The sequence below is a fragment of the Corapipo altera genome, unplaced genomic scaffold, assembly GCF_003945725.1.
Source record: "Corapipo altera isolate COAL_440 unplaced genomic scaffold, ASM394572v1 180, whole genome shotgun sequence".
In the NCBI taxonomy this organism is placed as follows: Eukaryota; Metazoa; Chordata; class Aves; order Passeriformes; family Pipridae; genus Corapipo; species Corapipo altera.
The window spans coordinates 2,251,075-2,275,496 of record NW_020884915.1 but is presented as its reverse complement, the minus strand read 5'-3'; the positions used below and the strand labels follow the sequence as shown (position 1 = coordinate 2,275,496).

At 43.4% G+C, this 24,422-nt stretch overlaps 1 protein-coding gene across 7 annotated transcripts in view; it reads left to right on the top strand.

Moving 5' to 3' along the window:
- PTPRE (protein tyrosine phosphatase, receptor type E) overlaps nucleotides 1-24,422 on the top strand; it is a 99,646-nt gene that overhangs the window by 40,817 nt on the left and 34,407 nt on the right. For 4 of the 7 annotated variants that reach the window (XM_027655291.1, XM_027655287.1, XM_027655286.1 and 1 more), the window contains exon 2: nucleotides 23,980-24,089. In XM_027655291.1, the coding sequence (XP_027511092.1) occupies nucleotides 23,987-24,089 (103 nt within the window). In that variant the 5' untranslated portion in view covers nucleotides 23,980-23,986. Of the gene's footprint in view, nucleotides 1-4,841; nucleotides 4,862-12,860; nucleotides 12,881-21,421; nucleotides 21,452-23,979; nucleotides 24,090-24,422 lie in introns of those variants that run through there. The other 3 variants (XM_027655292.1, XM_027655290.1, XM_027655288.1) reach the window with 3 other exon arrangements.

Sequence of the window (24,422 nt, the reverse complement as noted above, 5' to 3'; positions counted from 1 at the left end):
CAGTGATATTTAAAACCTGCTATGTGGTGTGTGATGCTTCTACATTTGAGCTGGAAGTAAAACCTTGTGGGAAGGTGGGTGGTGATGACCTGCAAGGTCTCTGGTTGTGCAGGGGAAGCTTCTACATCTCTCTGTCAAGCTTCTGCATCCCTTTTGTGGTTTTGATGTGTCTTGAGTTGAATGGCAAGTACTGTAGGATGGCTGTCACACAAAGGTGGATATAATGTTGTCTTCTATAAAAAAAACTATAGAACTTACGGGTATTTATGGCACTCACAGAATTATAACTGCAGCAGAAACAGTTTATTTTCTAACTATAGTGGTGATATTGAATTTATAATCTTCTTCTTTGCGGCAAGAAAAGCTCACTCATCTATATATAAATGTATATAAATAAATATTTATATATTCTATATATAAATATATAAAACTGTGTATCCATACTTTTATAATTCTATGAGCGTCATAAATGTCTGTAAGTTCTAAAGTTTGGCTCTGCTGTCAATGCTCATGATGTCTCTTCCTGGCTTTCTTGTCAATAGATTGATGCATTTCAGATAATTTGCACTCTTTGGCACAATTTTGTCCTTTATGGATGTGTAAATTTTGGAAACAGGCCTAAAAATAGATGAAGCTCTTTTCTGATTATCCAGACCATGTCAGCCTGGTGAGGGTGGTGCAGTCATCTCACAGATTTATGAGAAGATTATCTGTCCTTGCTAAGGCTGTGTATAGTGGGACTTCCACAGCTGTGAGATCCCTGGTGCCTAATCAGATCTACAACACAACATTTATGGCATAAATGTGTTGTTTTAATGAGCAGTGAGTAAATAGATTATTAAATTCAGCCAGGAGAAGAGAAGGTTGTGTGGAGACCTCACAGCACCATCCAGTACCTGAAAGGCCTACAAGGAAGCCAGGGAGGGACTTTCATCAGGGGTTGTAGTGATAGGACAAGGGGGAATGGGTTCAAACTGGAAGAGGGGGAATTTAGGTGAGATATTGGGAAGGAATTCTTCCCTGTGAGGGTGGTGAGGCCCTGGCACAGGTTGCCCAGAGAAACTGTGGCTGCCCCATCCCTGGAAGTGTTCAAGGCCAGGTTGGACGGGGCTTGGAGAAGCCTGGGCTTGTGGAAGGTGTCCCTGCCCGTGGCAGGGGGTGGAATCAGATGGTCCTTAATGTCCCTTCCAATCCAACCACTCTATAATTCTATTTCCCTTCAGGCTTTCAAATCTCCAGTTGACCAGCAAACGTATTTGTGGCTTGAAGGTTGCTACTTATGTTTAGGTGGCATTGAAGAAAGAAAAATCCTGATGTAATTATTTAGCAAAGCCCTCAGAACTAAATAAATAATGTGCCCTTGGCTGCCTGATCTAATGATACATACTCTCCAGAGACAAACAGCTCCACTGCAGAGAGATTCCTGTATTTTGGGTAAGTGGAACAGTTTTTGGAGAAGGCGGGGAAGTCATTGACCTAAATACATGTTTATCTGAGAACTCTTCCATTAAAGGGAGGTTTTTAGTCCTCTAAATCTGTAGGGGGTTTGGAGATGTTTAAGGTTACAGGACCCAATAAATTTGCATGGATTTTTCTTGCTTTATTCTGTGTTTATTACACAGTTTCAGTTTGTCATTGGTTTGGTCGTTTGTATATTTTAACGTGAACTCAGCATGAAGGTACAGAGCAGATCTAAAGTGCGTTGTGTTGGACTGAATATCTTGCTTTTTGTTAATTTTTAATTAATATTTCAGTGATTTTTCTGGCTGTAACAGTTCAAATTTCCTTAATACTCAGAAAGCCCACATGCAGAACCATTTTTCTTTACTCAGGCAATCCTGTCAATAATTTTTTACATACCATGAACAGTGACTTTTCTTTTTGTTTTCTGATGTTCTCACATTTGTAAGTGGCATCTCTAATGCACTGAAGTGGCTGCAAATGTACTCTCTGGTGTGTATTTTAGTTTTCTTCCACTTGAACTCACTTGCTGCTTCCTGTCAGTCCCTCTCCCTGCTCTCAGCTCCCCCCCTAACCTGCCTGTCCCCAGAGTGCCCTGAGGCTGCTGCTTGTGGTGTGGAGAAGAATTGGTGATCAGGGAGGTGTAGCAGAGGCTGGGAAGGGGGGTCGAAGCAACCATGGGTGTGTTTGCAAAGTCCTTGTTTCTTCTGCAAAGCTACAACACGAAAAAACGTGGATTTCTTGTGGAGATTCTGGCGTGTCCTTCCCTGAGTTGAAGAACCATTTGTCGTACAGGGCATGGCTGTAGGATGTTGTTAGTCAAGTTTTTGTGAGGATGAAAATCAAATTAAATAATAATTTCAGCAAATTGTGCTACCTGTGGAGAATTTTCCAGAAATCAAGGATGAAGAGAGGTTTATCTTGGAGGCAGAATAACTTTTTTTTTTTTGTCTAAGAGTGATCTGAGTGTAAAGGAGCTGGGTAAGGCAGCAACTGTGCCTGTCACAAGGCATCCTGTCATCCTACAGATGTATGGAGAAGAGGTGTGTATTTGGGGAGAGAAGTTTTGTCATGTCACTTCAAGGAGCAAAAGGAAAAATAATATTTTTAAGGAAAACTTTCTGTGGACTTGCATAAGAAATCATGAACTTGGGCTGTGCTCTGTGTGCATACAAGGGCTGCTCACAGATACCAGCAGTAACAAACCTAATTTTTGCAACTATAAAAACTGTGTAGCTTGTTTTTTTTACTGCTCAGCTTTGTTTCTGATTAATTACTAATTGATTAAGTTCCTGCAGATCGGAACCTGGGGCTGTTGTCATTGACAGTTGGGATGCTCAGATGGTGGTACTGGGTTTTCAGATGGAGAAAAAAACCCAGTTTAATAATGTTGGAGTAGTGAAATTTATATTTTCATTCACAAGGAACAATTAGAAGCCATCCAGTATTAGATAAAAGTTAGGGAAGAATTATCTGTGTGCTTTTTGATGCTTCAGCCTTTTCCTGCCTGAAATGAGCAGCATTGGGGCAATTTAATTAGAGAAGGCAAATGATTTTTTTCTGAGGTTTTCTGTATATTTGGAATTACAGTTGAGAATGAAAATATTTTTTCTAATTAACAGAGTTTAAGTTTTCCAATTTTCACTTTGATACTCAGTGTCCAGATGCTCCTGATGAGCAGGGATATCATTACACACTTTGATTTTCTGCACAGACTGATTTAGGTTGGAAGGGACCTTAAAACTCATCCCATTCCAACCTCCTGCCATGGGCAGGGACACCTTCCACTAGCCCAGGTTGCTCCAAGCCCCATCTAGCCTGGCCTTGGACACTTCCAGGGATGAAGCAGCCACAGCATCTCCCAGGGGCATAATTCCGAGCCCATAATTTCTAGCAAATTTGAGTTCCTTGCTTATGGTTACTCCAGCTTATGGTTTCTGCTACTTATGGCATCATAGACCAGAAACACAGAGCAGTTTTGGTGCTTATTTCCCCTCTAAACACTTTTTAAAATACGGTTAAAATGCTGTAATGTGATATTTATTGGTCAGTTAGGCCTTGCTTATCATTCTCGAGAGCAGTAGCACAAAAGCACTGGTTTCCACCAGCTTTTTTTGAATTACTAGGAAAATAGGTTTAGGTTATTATTTATTTTTTTGGTAACACCTTAATATGCTCAGTACCTCGGTGTAAAAGGTGGTTCTGATGTGTTTAATTGCTGTGCTCCTGCTTTTCGTGACACCTGGCAGAATAATGGAAACACCATCACAGTGTTCATTCTAAAGATGAATTCACTTTTTCCCTGACCTAGTCTTTGCCCAGAATGGCTGTACCTCTGCCAAGAGTAGATGTGCAACACCAGCTTCCTCAGCAGGGGGCTGGATATGGAAATTAAGGAATTTTGTTGGGCACACTGCTGTCAGAGAGCTCAACAAGCTTCAGGAAGTCCTTGGAGTCATAGAAAGACCTAGATGTGTGTCATATCTCTCTATCAAACACAAGCACAAAAATGTAGAAATTGTAATAGAAAAAAGGCGATTCTGCAGTGTTTTAGCAGCTCCTGACTCGTATCTAACAACTCTTCCTCAACCGGAGCAGGGGTGGGCTTGGTGGTAAACGAAACAAAAATACAACTGGAAATCTTCAGTTTTGTTCTGAGCCTTTTCCTATCTTAGAAAAAAAAATAAATGTGTGAAACTGGAAGGATTATTTCTGAGAAAACTACTGCTCTGGGGGGCCAGAGGCTTGGAGAGCACAGCTGGGGAGGTGGATCAGCAGCAGGACAAGGTTTGCACGGGGGGCTTGAGGAGGGGAAGGATCTGGACTGAGAGAAGTGGAGGGGAGTCAAGAATTACCACCAGGAAACTCAGTGGGGCAGTAGGAAACACTGGCAGAGTAATTTTTTTCTGTTTTGTGTGTTTAGGTTGTTTTTCATCTCTCTTTGATGGTCTTTTAACATGTTTGTCAGACTTTCACTCTGTATATTGGACATTTTGCCATTATAATTGATGGTGTTTTTACATAGATTAGTTACGTGGTCCCAAAGTGTGGCCCAAACACCAAGAAAAAGGGAGCTGATTAATGGCTTGTTGGCTGTGTGTTATTTTATTGGGTGTGAATTTATTAATGTGGATTTTCACTGTTTGATCAGAGCTTCTCCAGGCTGAGGGCTTAATACAGTTTCCCATGGGCTGTGCATACAAAATGGGACAGTGAGCAGAGAACTGGGCATGAGAGATGCTCATACTTTTGTTTTCATCTCAGGGAATCATTGAATGGTTGATTTGAGTTGGAGGAGTCTGTAAAGCTCATCCAGTTCCATCCCTGCCATGGGCAGGGACACCTTCCACTAGCCCAAACTGCTCCAAGCCCCGTCCAACCTGGCCTTGGACACTTCCAGGTGTGTGACATTCACAGTCTCTCTGGGCAACCTGTGCCAGGGCCTCACCACCCTTTGAATAAAGAATTCCTTCCCAATATCCCATCTAATCCTGCCCTCTGCCAGGTTGTAGCCATTGCTCCACATGGAAACCTGAGATGGTGAGATGGGAGCTCTGGGAGAGAGTCCACCTTTCCAGCTCTCACTTGAAGGGGTGACAAATCACTTTTTACAGCTCATCAAGAACCAGGCTTTGCAATATGAATGTCACTGCTTAAAGGAACTACTATGAATCCATCAATTTGTAAGGCTGTAAAAGTGACATCATGGTGATGAATGGGAGGCAAGTTAGATCTGGAAAGGACATCTCTGGTGGTGTAGCTGTCGATAATTTATGCAGCTCTGTGTCTGTTATCAGTGCAGCCATCAGGGATCATCATCTTTTTTGGTAGATTTGACCCCAGCTCTCTGTATCTTTGATTTCAGAATCATTTATCTGAAGTGAGGTTCAGCTGTCATGTACTTTGCAGGTGATACTGAGCATCATTTTCACATTTGCAGCTCAATTTTTAAACTTAACTGTGCCAGTAGTGGTGTGGAGAGAAACTTGAGAGGAGGTGAGGAGAAAAACACCTTTATCCTTTTTTCTAAACTTGAGATAAAACTATTTTTACAGCTGATTGTCTGTATTGTTCAACTTATACTAAAGAGTGCCTGTAACCTTTAGTAAGGTACAGGGAAATGATATATAACAGTGTAGGGTGTTTCTAGACCCCAAAATCTTCCCTATTATTTATTTTCTTGGTGCTTCACCTCCTCCCAGCTCCCTATTTCTTGACCCCATTGCAAGGGGATGTTGCTGAGAGGGTGAAAAACTCGAGTTTTCTTTGCCTGTTAGTTAATTCCAGAGTATTTTAAAGGATATTAGATAACACAACAAAACATTTAGCATGTTTAATTCCAGTGCACTGAAATATATTATAAGCCATGGGAGAAGGATTTAATTCATATGTTTGAGTTCAGCTAAGGTTGGTCACCTTCTAAGCTGGTCTTAGTTGACTGAGTTGTGTCCAGCAAGCTGAACTTGGAAAATACTCTCTGAGCTCTCCTTACTGAAATTTATTTTAAGAGAATGTGGCCACCATAGTAAATTCTGAATGGTGTACAGGTGTTTTAAATGGAAATTCCAAGAGCTGAACTGCGCCTTCCTGCCCTACCCCTTAATCCTTCTTTTTTTGGACTGATTTTTGGCAGGGGAGCAGCTGCCTGAGCATCACATGTGTCTCAGGGAGGATTTCTCCACAAAAGGATGACAGTAATTTGGTTTTCTCCTTCAATATCTTTCCATTTCTTCAAATGGAAAGGACAAGCTTAAAGTTTGAGAAGGCTTTAGACTTTGAAAGATGCTCCAAGGACTCAGCTCAGCCCAACACTGTTCTATTGGATTTTCTTGAATTTTCCCAGTCCAAGGCTGATCTGAACTGAAATAACAGAAAATTCCAGTGGAAAATTTCCACTGTAGTGGGAAAACCACTACAAAGGTGGTTTCAGTGGTGAATTGCCCTAATAATCTGTATTCTGGGGAAGATTTGGGAGTTCTGCTGAATTTATCCTCCCCCAGCTGCTGCAGAGCTCAGGGTGTCAGACCTTGATAGCAAAGTCATTTTTCAGCTTTCCCAGCCTATGTCAGCATTTTCCTCTTGAGGTTCAATTTTTTTGTTGTTGCTGTTGTTCCTCTTTTATGATACTAATTCTTTTTCAGACTGGAGCAAAGAAAAATCTTCTCCCCCCTGCCAAGAACCCTCAAAATCCTGTGTTAATGCGTGAAAAGCTGCAGATGGTTCATTCAGGAGGGATTGGATTTGCTCAGTGCAGGCCCAGGGCATGTGTTAAAGCTTTCAGCACTGTTTGCAGAGATGCTGGAGCTGGGTGTGCATGGGAATTCCAGGGATGCAGACTCTCAGCATCCCAAGGACACTGCCTGGAGTTTCTATGGGCAGCCTGGAGTACCCGCATCCCTGGGATTTGATGCAGCTCCAAGAACTGCCTGTACAACCACACTGCAGGCTCAGATTTTACATCTCTAAGAACTCCAGGGCTTGCTTTTTAATTTCAATAGTAAATCTAGTTTCTGTTTATTTCCTGAGGCTCCAGGCTGTAAAGAACTTTCCTAAACTTAGAAATTCACATTGGTAATGATCTTTTTTTGAGATAAATGACTTATTAGCAGGGCCTGGGCCTTAATGGCTGAGAAAATCAGATGCATTTCGTGTCCTAAAGCCGTATTTAGAATTAAAGCTGGTGCTGTTGATATCATAAGTTTAGTTCTATGAAATAAATATATCAGCTAACTTAGGGAATGTCAGAGGAAAAGAGGAATAGCAAACCCTGGTGACAGATGCTCTGATATATTCGTAACACAGGCCATGCTGTTGCTTCAGCTCTCGGTACTGGAGGAGCAGAGAGCTGCCTTCTGTCCCTGAAACAGCCTACTCCAATAAATAATTGGAATATCAGGCTTTGGATGAAAGCTCAGCAAGCAACTCCTAGAAAAACAGATGTTCCCCTGGAATCCCGGCGCACGTTTCCGAGCGCCGTTGTTCCGACCCGACACCAGGCACGGAACAGGTGTTCCATGGAATTGTCTGGGGTGGAAGTTCAACATCTGGCACGTCTTGCTTCGTTGGGTTTGTAATTGTTTTGTACTCATTTAATTTCCTGTGCAGCCTGGCTGGTCAACGGGAAGGGCTGGGCTTGGAAGGGGCAGGTCTGCACGAGCAGGCCTTGGATTTCATTAACCTTGGATGTGGGTGGCTTTTTCCTGGGAATGCTGCTGCTCCCGGGAGATTACGTGAAGGATAAATATTATGGAGTAGCTTTTAGTAGTTGAAGTTTTAGTGCTTCTTTGTAAAAAATTGGAGAGACAGAGTGTTATACATGTATAAAAATACACATTTCCGAAGTGGAAGCTGCAGGGGGGAAAAAGGCTCCAAAGACTGTGGATTTTTGCTGTAAACCTTAGTGTGTGTTGGTTTGAAGCCAATGCTTCCTGAGAGCCCCTGGGATGTAGGGAGTGACAGTGGTCCTGTGTTTGCCTCACGTGATCAGTGGCTGAGTTTGAACATCAAGAGCTCCTGTTGCTTCAGCTTTAAAAATAATCCCCAAAGTGACATTTATCATGTTGCTCTTGTGTTTGGCAAGATTCTGGTTCCTGCTCTTGTCAGTGTGTGGATACAGCTGGTTCAGTGTGAGGAAGCCATATCCAAACAACCCCACAGAGGGGTGTTTTCCTGAGATGGTTTGGATTCTTGGCTGTGGGGGAATGCCCGTGGCTTGGTGGTGGTCACTATTGCCTGGCTGGCAGCTTGGGGTGTGGATGGTGCATCCTTCTGCTGACAGGAGGGTCCAGATTGGCCAGGTCATGGGCTTGGGTTATAACAGGAGTCGAGAGGAGGCTTGAGCATGATTATAGAAAATATTCTGTGCTTAAAGAAAGGGGAGAGCCTCAGGGAATGAGGTCTGGTAAGGCATTATTTCAGCTGGAAGAACAGGTACCTGTCTGTCTGTCTGACATCAGAAAGGGCCAGAGCTGCACAAGCTCTGCCAAGGAGGCTGTGAAGAAACACTCCTTGTAAGCAAAGAGATGTGAAACCCACCTGCAGTGCCTGTGTCACCTGCACTGTGAAACTGGTCCTGAGCAGGTTGGGACAGATGCCAGGTGAGCATAATTTTTAAATTTGCTGCTTGATTTTTAGGTTTAACTGTGCCAGTAGTGGTGTGGAGGAAAAAAAAACTTGTGAAAACCCTTATCCTTTTTTCTGAGCTTGATAAAAAAACTATTTTTACAGCTGATTGTCTTTATCATGCAGCTTATACTAAAGAGAGTCTGTATCCCTTAGTAAGGTACAGGGAAAAGATATATAACAGTGTGGGGTGCTTCTAGACCCAAAATCTGCCCTATTATTTATATTCTTAGTGCTTCACCTCCTCCCAGCTCCCTATTTCTTGACCCCATTGCAAGGGGATGTTGCTGAGAGGGTGAAAAGCTGGGACTTTTCTATGCCTGTTAGTTAATTCCAGAGTATTTTAAAGCATATTGGATTACACAACAAAACATTTGGCATGTTTAATTTAAAATACACTGAAATACATTGTAATTAATGGGAAGAGGGTGGGTCCTGCCTGTTTTCAGTGCTGCAGCTCTGCAGCCCCTGGCCTGTGCCTGCTTTGCACCTCAATTTCACTGGCTCAGCCATTGGTTGGGCTGTGCTTGTGAGTTTGATCATTAAACTGGTTCAGATTTCAGAAAAAAAGTAAGTTTTCCTTCCTCCCCCCCGCTGGTTTTTGCCCGGTGTGTTGGCAGTGAGATATATGGTTGTGTTGGCGTCAGTAGGAGTGAGCTGGGGGTAGAAGACAAAAGGGATGAGAGTGTGTAAAGCCTCGTGCTATCAAAGCCTTTGTGTTTCAGAGCAGCTGATCCAGCCCCTCCGGCATTGCCTGTGAGCTGTGCCTGTGTGTGCTGGAGGAGGAGGATTCACAGAAACATGGAACAGTTCGAACTGGAAGGGAACTTTTAAAGTCATCTAGTCCAACCCCCCTGCAATGAGCAGGGACATGGACTCGTTGAATAATTGAGATTGGAAAAGACCTTTAAGATCATCAAGTTGTCTTCAACCAGATTGGGTTGCTCCAAGCCCTGTCACACGTGGCCTTGGACACTTCCAGGGATGGGGCAGCCACAGCTTCTCTGGGCAACCTGTGCCAGAGCCTCATCACCCTCACAGGGAAGAATTCTTTGGGATTAATTTTGTGTCTTTGAAATACCAATTCTTGTGTTTTGAGACGATATCTTAGAATTATTGAAGTGATGCTTTCTTCCTTTCAGTCTTGGCAGCTCCGTGCCCAGTGGACCTGCTGGAGGAGGGTATCAGCCACGTGCAGATGTGGTGCAGAGGTGATGAGAGGAATTAGAAACCTTGAAACACAGTGGTACCATCACTGTTCCTCCAATTATACAACTGCTAAAAATATATTGCTGTACATGGGAAGCAACTTAAGCTTACAATCATGAACTTTCTCTACTCAGAGTACATATCAGTTGCTTTAACTGCAGAGTGGAGGGCTCTGTGGAGAACACTGAGCAGGGAGGAGGAGTTACCTGAAGCAGCAGATTTGAGCAGCTCTGACCCGTCTCACCACCGTGCTGACCTTCCACACCAGCCAAAGAGAACCTTTACTATTAACTTGAATATCAGTCTCCATTTCAGTCTTCATCTTTGATTAAATACTTCTGTCATTAAATTCTGCCAAGTGATGGAGTTGACCCTGAAAAACATGCCCAAGAGTTGGCTGCTCACCTTTTCCTCCCAGGTAACAGCTGCTTTACCAGGTGTGCTCCGAAGGGCCTTTCTAGTGCTGTCTCCTGCCTCTGGGGTCCTGGGCCACCAATCTCTAAGGACCTGGTGTGGAAGGAGCTCAGGTCGTGGTGGAGTTAGAGGAGCAGAAGGAGGATCAGGAGTGAACTGGTCCCATGTGTTATGGCCAAGCTTAAAATTGGCACTGAAAGCAGTGTCAGAGCTCCCCAGCACAGTTAAATGCACCATTTGACTTGGGAACCTGAGCGTTCCTTTCACTGCAGGGTCATTGTTTGGGTTTGGATTTCTGCAGTGCAAAACTGTGCTAGACTTTGGATACATTTGTAAGGTTTCCAACCTGCTGTGCTGAAAACTTTAAACCCTAACCCTGCTCCCTTCCTTCCTGTATTACACCTCTTGTGTGTTAGGAGTGAATTCTCACGAATCCTGATGTCGTGTTCTCCTTTTCTGCCTTGTCTGACTCTCTAAACAGGGCACACACTTCTGCTTTTGGTTTTTCCCTTCCTCCCCTTCTCTTCTCCAAAATGAAACACTTCGCTGCTGAAACGCAAGCATTTAATCTGGCCATGATGCAGTATTTAAATTCTGTATGTATTTTCCATTGTATGTAATTAGTTTTTGTTTTCAAAATGCAATTTTAAATATTCATCCAGATCTATTACAAAGGAACATCTGTATGATGATACATTTTCTGCAGCTGAGGAACAGAGGAACCACTGGGAAGGAACCAAAGGCAACTTCTCAAGTTAATTGTAAGATTTTATTGGTGTTTCACTCCACTGCTCAAGGGTTTCTTGTGCAAATCAATCTCAAACTGCTTAATTTATGTATGAGCCCTGCTTGAAAGGCAGCACAGATTGATCTGCTGACAATGCACAGGGAAAGGTGACCCTAATTTGTGACTTCAGTCACAGGCCTGTTGGGAGAGGGGGATGCTGGAGACTTGTGAAAATGTAAATGCAGATTTTTTGCTTTGGCTCTAAAGGTTCTTCATCCATGTTCAGTAAAACATAATTAATGTGGGGTGTAGGTGGTTGTTTAGTATTACAAAGATGAGGTGTTAAAAATCAGTCAAAGTGTTTTTCCTCCAGCTTTGTTCCTCTAAGATTTTATAAGGAAGTCCTGAAACTTTCTTGTTGGCCAGTGTTGAATTATTTGATTAGTCCCTCGATTAGTCTGACAAGTCTCTTTTTCCTTCTCCATATTTCTGTGTTAATGAACTCACTCCTTTGGTGAGCTCACAGGTAAAATTGTAAATAATTCAAAATACAGCCTTGCTGCAGACCTTTATTTATCTAAAATGAGCCCAAGAAGGATAGACAATTAATATTTATGCAGCGAGAGACACATCTGGAGGTGAAATAGGAGTGTAAAAAAAAAAGTGGCATAGACCTGATAGCAGAAAATATGTAAAAATAATAATATGATGAAATAATACAATGGTTTTTCCTTCATTTTCCCCATAAGAGCATTCTGTACCTTAATCTCAACTCAGTCTTGATCTTCCTGTTGGGTGTTGGGCAACTCTTGACGTGTGAGCATCCCCCGGGGGCCGTGACTGCCGCAGGGGTGGCTGTGGTAGCCATGGCCAGGAGTCACAGCTGCTACCACCAGCCCTGGAGTGACAGCCACTTCCTTTCCCTGTGCTGGGGGCCGTGGGGACGGTGGCAGTGGCCAGGGCTTCCTGCTGACTCAGCACTGACATCCTGCCCCGCCACCTCTCTTGGAACCGCGAGGGGCAGCTCGGCCCGCGACAGGGATCCTCACTTCAGCTTGTTATCTGGGTGTCATTTCTTCTCTGCTGAGCATCTGCCTCGAGACTCTAAAGTGTCTTTTAGGATTTCTCTTCTGATGTAGAATTCCCAGTGGTCTGGGGTAGGAAAGGGATTGACAGGGCAAGGCGAGGTTGGCAGCAAGAGCTCAGGCAATTTATAAACCTCCCCTGCCGAAAATCAGACGAGGCCTTTTCTCCCACGCTGTCTTGGAGTAGATTGGCTCCTCTCTGTGCTCTCCAAAGGCTGGGCTTAGTCAAATGTTCCTCAAAACAATGGTGCTGGCGAAGGGGGGGCCAGGGGGAGGGCTGGCTCCTCTCTCCTGATAAGCTTTTCTATATATAAAACTGCGTGGCTGGCTCCTGATATGAGATGTTCTACTGGCTCCTGATAGCACTGATGTGATAGAGAATGCTCTGTTAACCCTTTCATTCATTCAGCAGTAGTTGGAGGTGTCACTTGCTGTCCCCAAGTCGTTTTGCTGATGACTGAGAGCAAGGCTCAGCTCTGAATTTCATGCACTGCATTGCAGAAACCGCTGCTGCTGCAACCGGGAGCGGCAGCGAGGAGGAAATGGTGAAAGCGGCTTCAAAAAAAGGCATAAGTCCAAGCCCAACTGCAGGGTAGAAGTAAAAAAAAAAGGAAACAAACTGAAAATACTTTGTTCTCCCTTTAAAAATGTCGTAGAACAGAGATTCACGTTAGGGGATTGGTTATGGGATGAACCTGAAGAAATATGGTGTTTTAAATACTCCAGGGAAATAATTCAGCTCTTCTTGTAGATCAAGAAAATTTCTTTCAGCTCGAAAAATACTTTTACAGCAGGTTTTGTGCTTTGCCTGGAAGCGGTTGGTGGAGAATCGCGTGTGGAGTCACCTGGGCGTGGACAGTGGGTAAGGTGAGGTTAGTGGGGTGGTGACACTTGTGTACAGGTGGGATGGTGCCCTCCAGCTTCCAGGATTTGCTGTTCTGCTTCCCAGTTCCTGCCTGTTCTGCTCTGGCTGAAGCTGTGGTGAGATGGGATTTGGGCTCAGACCTGGCATTTGAGGTCCAAGTTGTCACTGCAGCCAGGAGCTCTCCCCCCAGAGCTGCAGTTTGCTGGCTGAGGCATCGCAGTTCAGATGTGAAATAAATCGACTCTCTGGGGGTGAAGAGGGAAGAATCAACTTCTTGTGAATTTTCTGGTTTTCGGAAAATTTTCTGAAAAGACTTCTGGTTTTGTGGAGTTGTTGTTGTTGTTCTGCTCCTTTGCAGCTGGACCTTCATGAGATGACTGAGCATGGTTGGTCTTATGTGTCCCTGAGGGAGATGTTCCTTCAGGGGCTCTGTCTGTGAACGTTGAAGGTGGGTGAAGGAATGGGGGAAGGGTGGTGGATTAGCTCTCCTCAGCAGCAGAGGATGATGGAGATGGCTCCTGCTCTGCCTGGAGTGAGCTGGGAATGGGCAACCAAACCTGCCAGTGCCATGTGGTAACATGGGTGCAGGGATGGGGACTTGGGCTGTGACAAGGGAAGGACAAACTGGCGTTCAGGTGAAGGTGGATGTGAAGTCAGTGGGAAATTCTCGCCTGAGAACAGGATGGAGCCATCTCTGGGTTTGGGTTGCAGAGGGCAGGAGATGATGTGTGAGCAGGCACAGGGCATTGTGTGGGTCCAGTTTGGGAATCATAGAATCATTAAGGTTGGAAAAGACCTCCAAGATTATCGAGTCCAACCTTGGAACAATCCTCACCTTGTCAACCAGACCAGAGCACTGAGTGCCATGTCCACTCATTAAAGGAGACAAGATCTGGAGGCTTCACAGCTTAACTCAATTTCCATAAAATGACTGACACTATTAAATGTCAGTCCTGGAGAGTGTTGGAAGGGTGTATAGGGAGTGATGTGTCCTGCCATATCACACTTTGTCCAGTGACAGTATAATATGCCTTATGGATTTCAGTGGAACCTGTAAGTGTGGTGGGCTTGGCCCTGCTGGGTTCGTGCTTGGACTCGATGATCTTAGAGGGCTTTTCCAACCTGAGTGATTATAAGTGCTTTTGTGTTGTAGTGGGGTTTTACCCCTGTCTCAGAGATGATGCTCAGAAGCATGTTGAGAAAAGATGGATGTGATGGAACCTCAACTTGCAGAGCAGCTGTTGATTAGAAAAATGAGACCCTGAAGAGTGCAGAGGTGTGGCCTTCACAGCAGCCTCAGTTATTTATTGTGTCTGTGAAGGCTTGGCCTGCATGGGGAGTGTTGTGTTCATGGAATTCAAAGCAATCTTGGCTAATTTGGGGAATGTTGTGGAGAGGAGCCATCAACTGCACCATGGAGTTGGTGAAGAACTTTGCCTTCACAGGAGAACCAAGGAAAGGACCTGTCTGAACCTTGCCATGGCACGATGCCAAAATAAATGAACGTGTGAGGCAGTGACTGTTATCTGTGCTTTGGGCTGATGTGGCCTTACCCAGAGCATCAGGGCTTTGGGAAGGACCGTGGGCTGAGAGAGTCCTGAATGGAGTAATGAGAATTGCTGGAGCTTGGGAATGATCTGTTGGGAGAGGCTGGATGAACTGCTGCTGTTATTGAGTTTACAGAAGAGATGGTTAAAGGAAGATGCCTGTCTTCAAACAGAGAAGGCTCAAATGGGAATAGTGTGGAATCCATCTTTCTGGGAGTAAAGGAGCAGTGGGCTGAGTTTAAAATAAATTTAAATAATTAAAAATTAAAGAAATTGTGAAGGACTGGAATGTGGAGCTGAGGGATGCTGAAGAACTGGAGATTTGGGTGAACGTTCCAGAGTAACATGTCAGGATTGGGGTAGGTCCACCCTGAGGTGAGGGAGTAGCCTGGGTAACTTGTCAAGGACCTTCTGCCAAAAAGGCCCTTTTTGCTTGGCCATATTAGTGAGCGTTTTGCAGTTATACTGATGTATTTAGAATTAATCCTCTTGCACTTGTTAGGCACCTAAATAAAACATGACTCATTTAATTAATTACACAGAAATCATGGGACTTTACACTTCACTTTAGGTAGGAGTTATTTTATCTCCTTTAATGATTAAAACCTCAGCTCATGACACGAAAATGTATGATTCTTAAAAAAATATGGTTAGGGGATTTTTTTTTTTAATTAATATAGGTATTTGTATTTGGTTTTGGTTTTTTGGTTATTTTGGTTGTTTACTTTTTTTTAATAACAGAAGGAACTACAGGATGCTTGTTTATATTTTTGGGAATATTTAAACATTTTTGGGAATATTTTCTATGCATCAGGTAAGAAATAGTGAAATAGTGTCCTTGGTGTATTGACTTTGGAACTATCTGACCACTTCAGAAATGCAACTGCTGAGACGGTTGTTTCCTGCAAAAGCTGGTCAGGCAGGGGCAAAAACTGGCTTAAGAGTTCTTTAAAAAGTGTTTGACAGTAAATATACATCTGGGAGAGAATGCACTAATCATCTTGACCTTTTTTATTGCAGCATGGAAATAGAGTTTTGAATTTGAAAATAATTTTCATCTCTCTCTCTGAAGTTGTAGTTCCTTTTCACTTTTTGTGTGCTCTTTTCCTACTGTTGTCCCCCTGTGCTGGCACTGCTGAGGCCCCACCTCAAATCATGGGGAGGGATTTGGGCCCCTCATGACAAGAAGGACACTGAGGGGCTGGAGCATATTCAGGGAAGGGAACAGAGCTGGGGAAGGGTCTGGAGCACCAGGAGCTGCTGAGGGAGCTGGGGGGGCTCAGCCTGGAGAAAAGGAGGCTCAGGGGGGACCTTCTTGCTCTCTGCAACTCCCTGACAGGAGGGGGGAGCCGGGGGGAGTTCGGGCTCTGCTCCCAGGGAACAAGGGACAGGAGGAGAGGAAACAGCCTCAAGTTGTGCCAGGGGAGGTTTAGATTGGATGTTGGGAAAAATTTCTTCGTGGAAAGGGCTGTCCAGCCCTGGCACAGCTGCCCAGGGCAGTGGTGGAATCCCCACCCCTGGAAGGATTTAAAAGGCATGTGGATGTGGCACTTTGGATACATGGGTTAGTGTGGTCTTGGCAGTGCTGGTGAATGGTTGGACATGATGATCTCAGAGGGCTTTTCCCACCTGAAGGATTCCACAGTTTTTGTGATGTGAAAACTGGCTATTCCAAGCCTGACTGCACAGTTTTAGATATGATGTCCTAATACTTTCGCAGCCTTTGCGTTGCTCCATTGAGAGTCACTCAGACACAGAAAAGAAATCTTTCCTTCTTTTTTGTCCCTTCATTTCCATAACTGTGGGGCTGCAGATAATCCCTGTATGCAATACATGAGTGGGCATGGGTGTATATTTTTCCAAAATTAAGGTTGAAGTCAGAGTTCATTCTGTTCCTGGTTTTAAACACATCTAAGCCAATTCTCTTTTTCATTCAGTTTATCCCATAGCATATTTTCAAGATGCTTTAAATCTGATCCTGATGAGCAATAGCACCAAAGAACACAGGGAAATAGTAGAAAAGAGATCACTATCCCACTCAACACTGCTGCCTCCTGGTGATCATGGAATAACTAGGGTTGGAAGAGACCTTTTAAGCTTATGTAGTCCAGCCCAAGTATGACTTGTTCATCTAGTCCAACCCATCTAGTCCTGGGTGCCTTTGTGGAATCCTGTTGACTGAAAAATTCCCCTCCATTTTTAAGGTGTGAAATGTCACTTTGTAAGGCTGGAATGTCCCCCCCCCCGGTGTCCCCACTGTCAGTTAATCCTTGTTGGAGCAGACTTGCTAATGCAGGGCTTAATCTGCTGGTGACAACCTGTGATTTATATTCCCAGGAGACCCCAACCTTGCTAATTGAAATGGATTTGAACTTGTGTTCACCATGCTAGGCTGGGCTTGGAGACTCACTGAGAAAGACAGATAGAACCAGCTCTACTGGGTCAGTAGAATTTAAAAACTATTATTACAAAAGTGGTCATTCTTGTCTGTATTCAATAGGTATCTTTCAGCATCAGCTTTTTGAACAGATTATGTATTTTCTCTATAAATCCTGATCTAGTTTATGAATGAGTGTCCCACAGGTGGCTCACCTGCCTCTAGCACATCAAAAATCATCATTTCTTGTCTGTCTGCTGCCAATTTTTGTCACCCACATCCTCTGTGCCACATCTACTGGCCTCCCCTTACATGAAAATCAAAGCAAATATATTAATTTGTCCACCTGAATTAGACACAAAGTGACTAAGCAAGAAAGACAGTCTATCAAGCTTGATTATTCCAAATGGAAATTCATTTTATTCGGTTAATTGGTGCTTTGCCTCGCTCAGTCTCTTACGTGTAAGTGATTATTCTGATTTGTAATTCTTAATCAAATTATTTCCCTCTCCTTTAGATGATCTTTACTGAGAGTGATCATGTAGAATACTTGAGGAATTTTTACTGTCAGATGTAATTTTGTGAGCAGTTGTGTTATAAAGAATCTTAAAATTAGATATTTATCCCTTTAATTCTCTCGTTATTCCTGAAGTGGTCAGATACAAAGCTTGTCTTGTTGTACAATATAATATATGTTCAATATAATAGGCACAATAAACCCAACAGTGAGCATGCTTTAGACAATCCTATTAAAAAATTATAGGTTTTTATGGTGAAATTTAACTTTTCATGGCAGAATGTTTTCTAACTTGTTGTGTAGCTGAATTTAGGGAGTGTTTCCCAAGCAGAGAGGTGCCTGCCTGAGTTTTTTTGCCTCTTGCTGGGCTGCACTGAACATGTGTGCAAACATCTCCACAAATACCTGAAGTCCATTTCTTTTTTTCCTCTGGATTTTAGGACTTCTGGAGTCTCTGAGGCAGAATTACAGGGAAATAAAAATAAGAATATGAAAACTCAATATGTTTTTTTTTTTTATTTTTGTTTTTAAAAGCAGGTCAAAACATGGGAGTTGAACGAACTTCTGGAAATTTGCTTTGTTGCTTAATGTATAACTCCAAGTAGAAAGTCATTATGGAATGGTTACCCCTTACAGGAGGAATGCTGAGAACCCCTAACGGGAGGAATACTGAGAAGCTGATCCCAGCTGGTGTCCTTAGAGTGGTGGTGTGATGGGTGGGATGTGCTCCCCGTGGAGCTGAACCCCGGAGCCTGAGGTCCTGTTGCTCCACAGGCTTCAGTGCCAAATGCCCAAGATGGGAATGGTGGTGGAGGGCTTGGGTTTTGGCTGAGGGGTCTGTGGGACTCAGCACCTGCCTGTGATGACCTTGGAAACACATGTAATGAAGTGTCCAAGGCCAGGTTGGACGAGGCTTGGAGTAACCTGTGCTAGTGGAAGGTGTCCCTGCCTATGACAGGGGGTGGGACAAGATGAACTCCTAAGGTCCCTTCCCACCCAAACCATTCCATCTTCGTACAAGTTCCTGCTGTTTCCCCCTGTTGATTTTGAAAAGGAAGGAGCATTTCTTTTTCTAGTTATTTTGTAAAATCATAAATTCAGCTGAACAATTTCCCTTGGAGTGGTGCAGTAATGATTGCTCACCCTGATGACATAATGGTGCAATAAAGTTGTAACCAAAAACGAGGTCATGCGGGAGCTATTCCAGTTAAACTGTAACTTGGCACTGCCTGGTGTGCTGGGATGGGTCACAGAGTCACAGTCCCTGACTTTCCTGAGGCCAGAGCTTGAGGAAAGAGAAAATAGCTGCAGTCAGCCCAGCTGGAGGTAAGAGCTGCTCCTGTGCCAGGGATTCCTGACCAGGGGAGCTGCTGCCCTGCCGGCTCACTTGCTCCAGGTAGGGAATCCCCCAGCCTGGTAGAGATAAGACTGGGGATTAGGACTTGTAGAATCACAGAATGGTTTGGGTTGGAAGTGACCTTAAAGATCATCTCATTCCACGCCCTACCATGGGCAGGGACACCTTCCACTAGCCCAGGTTGCTCCAAGCCCCATCCAAGCTGGCCTTGAACACTTCCAGGGATGGGGCAGCCACAGCTGCTCTGGGCAACCATGTTCTTCAGAGGGACCAACAGTGTTTGGAGTTTTATGGGTGAAAAGCAGGAAGAGTAAAAGAAGAGCCAAAGTATTTCTGTCTTTCTTCTTTTTTTTTTTTTTTTTTTTTAATTCTTTATTAAACTCAATTTTTTGGGTAGGCACTTTCTCTTGCTGTGACCAACACCTTAAGTGCCAATGCATTGGTCAGCCTACAGTGCCAGTGCTTTCATGTCTCTCATGTCTCTCATTTTTAATCCTCTTTTCTGAGTTGATGGTGCTTATCTTTGAGAATATTACTTTTATAGCACTAAAAATCTGGGGCATGACCTGAGCTACAGGATTCTAAAGCCTTGGGGGGAAAAAAACAAATCTCAACAGTCTCTCCACCCTCCTCTGTGTGAGCTGGGATGTGTCACTGTTTTATTCCTGCTTTTGGAGGACACAGGGGATGGGTATCAATTTAACGTGCTCTGAAGCAGCTTGTGCATCAGATTCCTTGGAAAAGTCTCACAGCTGTAGCAGGGCCACGTGCCATGACCAAGGTTTTATTGGCCTAGTTTCTTAAAGCCCAGGTTTTACTTCTGAGCTGTCAGGTCAGATGAGGATTCAGTTCTGCGGCCAGAATAGAAATTAACCATGTGTAGTAATCCATTAATCCCTGAAAACAATGCTGTTTGTTCACATTTTGGGGAACTGGGCTGTCCCCTGTGACATCCCTGTGGGCTGTGTGAGAAGTAGTGGCAGCGATCCCGGAGCTGGGAAGGGCTGTACAGAGGTATCACACGCTCCCCAAACTTCTGAGCTGATCCCTATTGAATTGCATCTAAATTCCAGGTGCTTTGCCTCCTGGGACAGAGAAATTGTGGCTGTCCCATCCCTGGAATTGTTCAAAGCCAGGTTGGGTGGGACTTGGTGCAGCCTGGTCTAGTGGGAGGTGTCCCTGCCCATGGAGGGGGTTGGAAATGGGTGATCTTTAAGGTCTCTTCCAACTCAAACCATTCTAGGATTCTGTGATTCTTGGCAGGATTTGAGTTACCTGTACAATTTTACAGTGATTTTTTAATCTTTTTTTTTTTTGTCATAGTATCAAGTTCTCTGTTGGACACAGAAGTGTTTATATGTAACAATGCAGCCTTTTAAATCTGTCTTTGCAACAGGAATCTCTGGCACCTCATTCAGATAATGAGATATAGCTAAATAATAGTGGTAATAATAATAAAATACACGGAGTAGTAATAAACTACCAATAGTAGTAATAAATTACCAAAAATATTAGTCTATGGAGTGGACTTCAGGACTGAAGTGCCTGAGCCATTTAGAATAGAATTACAGAATCATTAAGGTTGGAAAAGACCTCTGAAATCATCAAGTCCACCCTGTGCCTGATCCCTACCTCGTCCCCCAGCCCAGAGCACTGAGTGCCATATCCAGTTGTTCCTTGGACACCTCCAGGGATGGGGACTCCACCACCTCCCTGGGCAGCTCCTTCCAATGTCTAACCACCCTTTCCATGAAGAAATTCCTCCTGATGTCCAACCTGAACCTCCCCTGGTGCAGCTTAAGGCTGCTTCCTCTCATCCTGTCCCTGGTTTCCTATCAGAAGAGGCCAACCCACACCTATCCAGGGAATAAAGGCTGGAGGCAGTGGGATGTAAGCAGATAAATGCCCTGTATCCCATGTGGATATGAAAACAGTTCCTATTTCTTTTACAGGAGGGGCAGCAGTTGCCTCCCAGCAGAGCTGTGTAATAATGACAGTGTGTCTCTACCTGAATCTTTTGCTTCCCACTTCTATCAACAAGAGGCTTCTTTCATAGCACACGGTTGTCCTTTCTTGTTCAGCTGTGCTTTTCTACCCACCTGTTCTCTCTGAGTTGTTACTATTTTTTACTTCTTGTTTTAACAGGCTGTATCATGACATTGTACCTTTGTGAGGATGGAAGATGCTGCTGTGTCTGTAGCTGTGGGATTTTTTCATTCAAAAAATTTTGTTATTGCATTCCTGTGTGTGGTGGACATAAATATAAATATACAGTAAAGCTCAGGGTGCTTTTATGTGATTGCAACTCACTCACCTCCCCACCCACCCCAGTCTGAAGAGAAGTAGTTCCAATTTTTCTCAGGGAACAAGAGACAAGACAAGAGGAAACGGCCTCAAGTAAAACCTGGAGAGGTTCAGGTTGGAAATTAGGGAAAATTTCTTCATGGAAGGGGTTGTCAAGCATTGGAAGAGGTTGCCCAGGGAGGTGGTGGAGTCCCCATCCCTGGAGGGATTTAAAAGCCAAGTAGATGTGGCACTTGGGGACATGGGTTAGTGGTGGCCTTGGCAGTGCTGGAGGAATGGTTGGACTTGATGGGCTCAGAGGGCTTTTCCAACCTTAACCATTCCATGATTCTGTGAAGTTTTAGGGTCTTAAAGGCCTTTTTCAACTTTAGTGATTCCATGATTCCCCACTTGGTCTATACAGTATTTGGTCATGCTGAGCTCAGTCCTTTGCATCACCTTCTGTGCTGCAGCTCCTGAATTTCCTGTAAGTTTTAATCCTCCTTTCTTTAGCAGTGGAAATGCAAAATGCCTTGGTCAAAGAGTGAGATCTCACAATTTGCATAATCTTTGTCGATGTGTTTATTTTTAATAAATTGTGAGACTTCAAAGTGTGCTCCAGTTCCACTTTATCACATCCAAGAGAACAGATTCAGGGTGTCTGGCATGGAATTGGCATCTGTAAAACCCTCCTAACAGTGATTTTGTGGGAAGTGTTGATGTTCCTTCCACCTTCCTGTCTCTTGGAATCCTGCCAGCAGCTTCAATTATTTTGTGGGATTTTTTTTTAAGGAGCTGGATGTATTTTAAGGATGAGCCAGTGAACTAAACGCTGCCTGGGAAAATCAGGCAGCAGAGCCACTGCCAGAATTGATTACTCGAATTTCCAGTGGATTTCAGTAGCCTTTGCTGAGGATGTGAAGCATCCCAGGATTCAGCACCTCTTCCCTGGCAACACAAACCCTTTCCCTATTGATTCTACTTTTATTCTGGCTTTATTCCAGATTTCCAAATCCTCCTTATTCCTTTCTTTCTCTTTGGTACACATTAATTGCTGCTGCATGTCCTGAGCTTCCAGCATCCTATTGCTTTATACTTATAAATATAATATAATTGCAAATTGTAAATTTTGGAGGTTTATATATAATGCTAAATACAATGTAGGTACATTTTGCAGTCAGGTGTTAAACATAATTAGTTATCTAATTAACTATCTAATCCAAGAATGGGATTAGATAGTAAGACATTTAGTCTGCTTAACTTATAAATAGTAGCAGAAGGAATTGAGTGAGTAAATTGGTCAGCAGGAAGCTGAACCGGAGAAAAAAATACATTTAAGAAAATAAATTTTGATGGTAACAATGCTTTCTATTATTCTTTCTTCACTTATTATGTTAGAGAAAAAAATTCATTGAGCTTCCAGACCGTGTATCTAAAAAATACCATGTGTGTGCTGAGTTGGAATTTACTCCTGGGTGTAGGACTGGGTATAGGAGAGGCTTTGAATAAGGTTCACTAAGTAACAGATGTGTGAATGGCAAAAAGGTGGTGTGAAAGTTGTTGTTACAGGAGATTTTTATACATTCGATCTTATCCAGAGATCATTTCAGGTGGATTATCCCACTTTACATGGAAAGGAAGGATTTTCTAATGGTTATTCTAATAACAACCAAGTTCCTGGAATTTTTAATCTGTTGTTAGGCCGGACTGTGGAATACCTTGTGGAAATTGTAATATTAAATGTGTTTTACTGTATCAGGGAGCTTTGTTGTGCAGTATTTGGATGGTTATGACTTCAGCAGTGGATGCAGAGCCACCATCTGGATGTGTCCTGCCATTTACAAAACACAGAAAGTAACATTTGCGTGAAAACATTTTTAAATCAAGCACAACTGGTTAGTGGCTGAGATGGCAGCCTCTTATAAATAATATGTTCATTAGAGACCGGATAAATACACAGCAGATTAATAACAACAGTTCTTTTCCACCTTGACTTTGAAGGTTTGGAGTATTTCTAAACCAACTGATTTATCTACATCTGTTAATTTCACTGAAATTTTCAAAGCAACAGCAGGTTCTCATCACACTTTTCCTTTAAACTTTCCACACTGGAAATTATTTTCTGGTCTCAGAACTCTGAAATTCTGTGTTTTGAAAACTTTGGTGAAATGCCTTATAGGGATAAGGAAGCTCTGAAAAGTGTGTGTTAAAGGGACTTTAAACTTTATGAGGTTACTGGTCTGCTTGGTGGTTAAAACTTTTCCTCTTTGTTTTGATCTCAGGGAATTTGTGATGCCAAAATTTCATTGGAGTGACATGTTCAAGGAGTGACTGGATGTGGCACTCAGTGCTCTGGTCTGGTTGACAAGGTGGTGATGGGTCACAGGTTGGACTTGATGATCTTGGAGGTGTTTTCCATCCTAAATGATGCCCTGATTCTGCATTGGCCTTGTGGAGGAAAGTCCTGTGGATCCTTCAGACATGTTCTGGCCATACTGGGATTTTGGGCTCACAGTGCTCATGCTCTTTGTACAAGGTCTAATACTTGCAATTAGGGCAGGAACCACCAAAAATAGATGAATTTTGCATTTATCCTCAAGATTTATGTTTCTCCTCGAGATTCCAGCTGCTGGTACTTAGGAATTATCTCTGGGAATACACTCCAGACTCCTTGACTCAGTGTCCTCAGCTACCCTGTTTTATAGGTGGAGCTTTTCTGCCCTGATTTCTGTCATCTTTGAATCAGCTGAGCGTTACCTTCCTCTTCTGGGATTTGAAACATCCTTAATGAATTTTTAGTGTGCACAACTGGTATTTTCCTTATCTTTCTGCATCCATACTGGACATTCAGTGATAAGGCAATGGGAGCATGTAAAACAAGATTTTAAGTAAATTTAAACTTAGATTAAATATCACTTTTTTTCTTTTAGCTTTGTTCTGACATGAGATAAAAATAGGTAATAAAAATTTCACCTGAAAATTTACCTTTTGCCTTGTTTGGTTTTTTTTTTTTAGGTCCAGGATGGAACATTCCTGCTCACTCCTGCTGCTCTGTGTTAGTTTTCTGTTTGCACAAGCTCTGCCACCCAATGGAACTGAATTTCCAAAACCAACCACAACAACCAGTAAGGACATCACTTATTTGTGGGGATGGGAGTGGGTGTGGAAAAGGACTTCTGGTGACGTATTCCTGGATAGTTTTCCAGGACTTTGACCCCACTAACGTGCTCCTGATCATGCCAGGTGACCTCTGTGTTTGGTCTCCCTTTGGCTGGTGCTGATGTTTTACTTTCTCTTTCCCATTTATGGGAAAAAGAGGGGAGAGCTTTGGGAGAGGTGGGGAAGCCCGAAGTGTCTCCTCCTGGCTGGGTTCCAAGCTCTCCACACCCCAGGAGCTGTCACTGTGCATCTCCAACATGGTGGGATGGGGACACAGATAATATGAGGTAAATTATCAA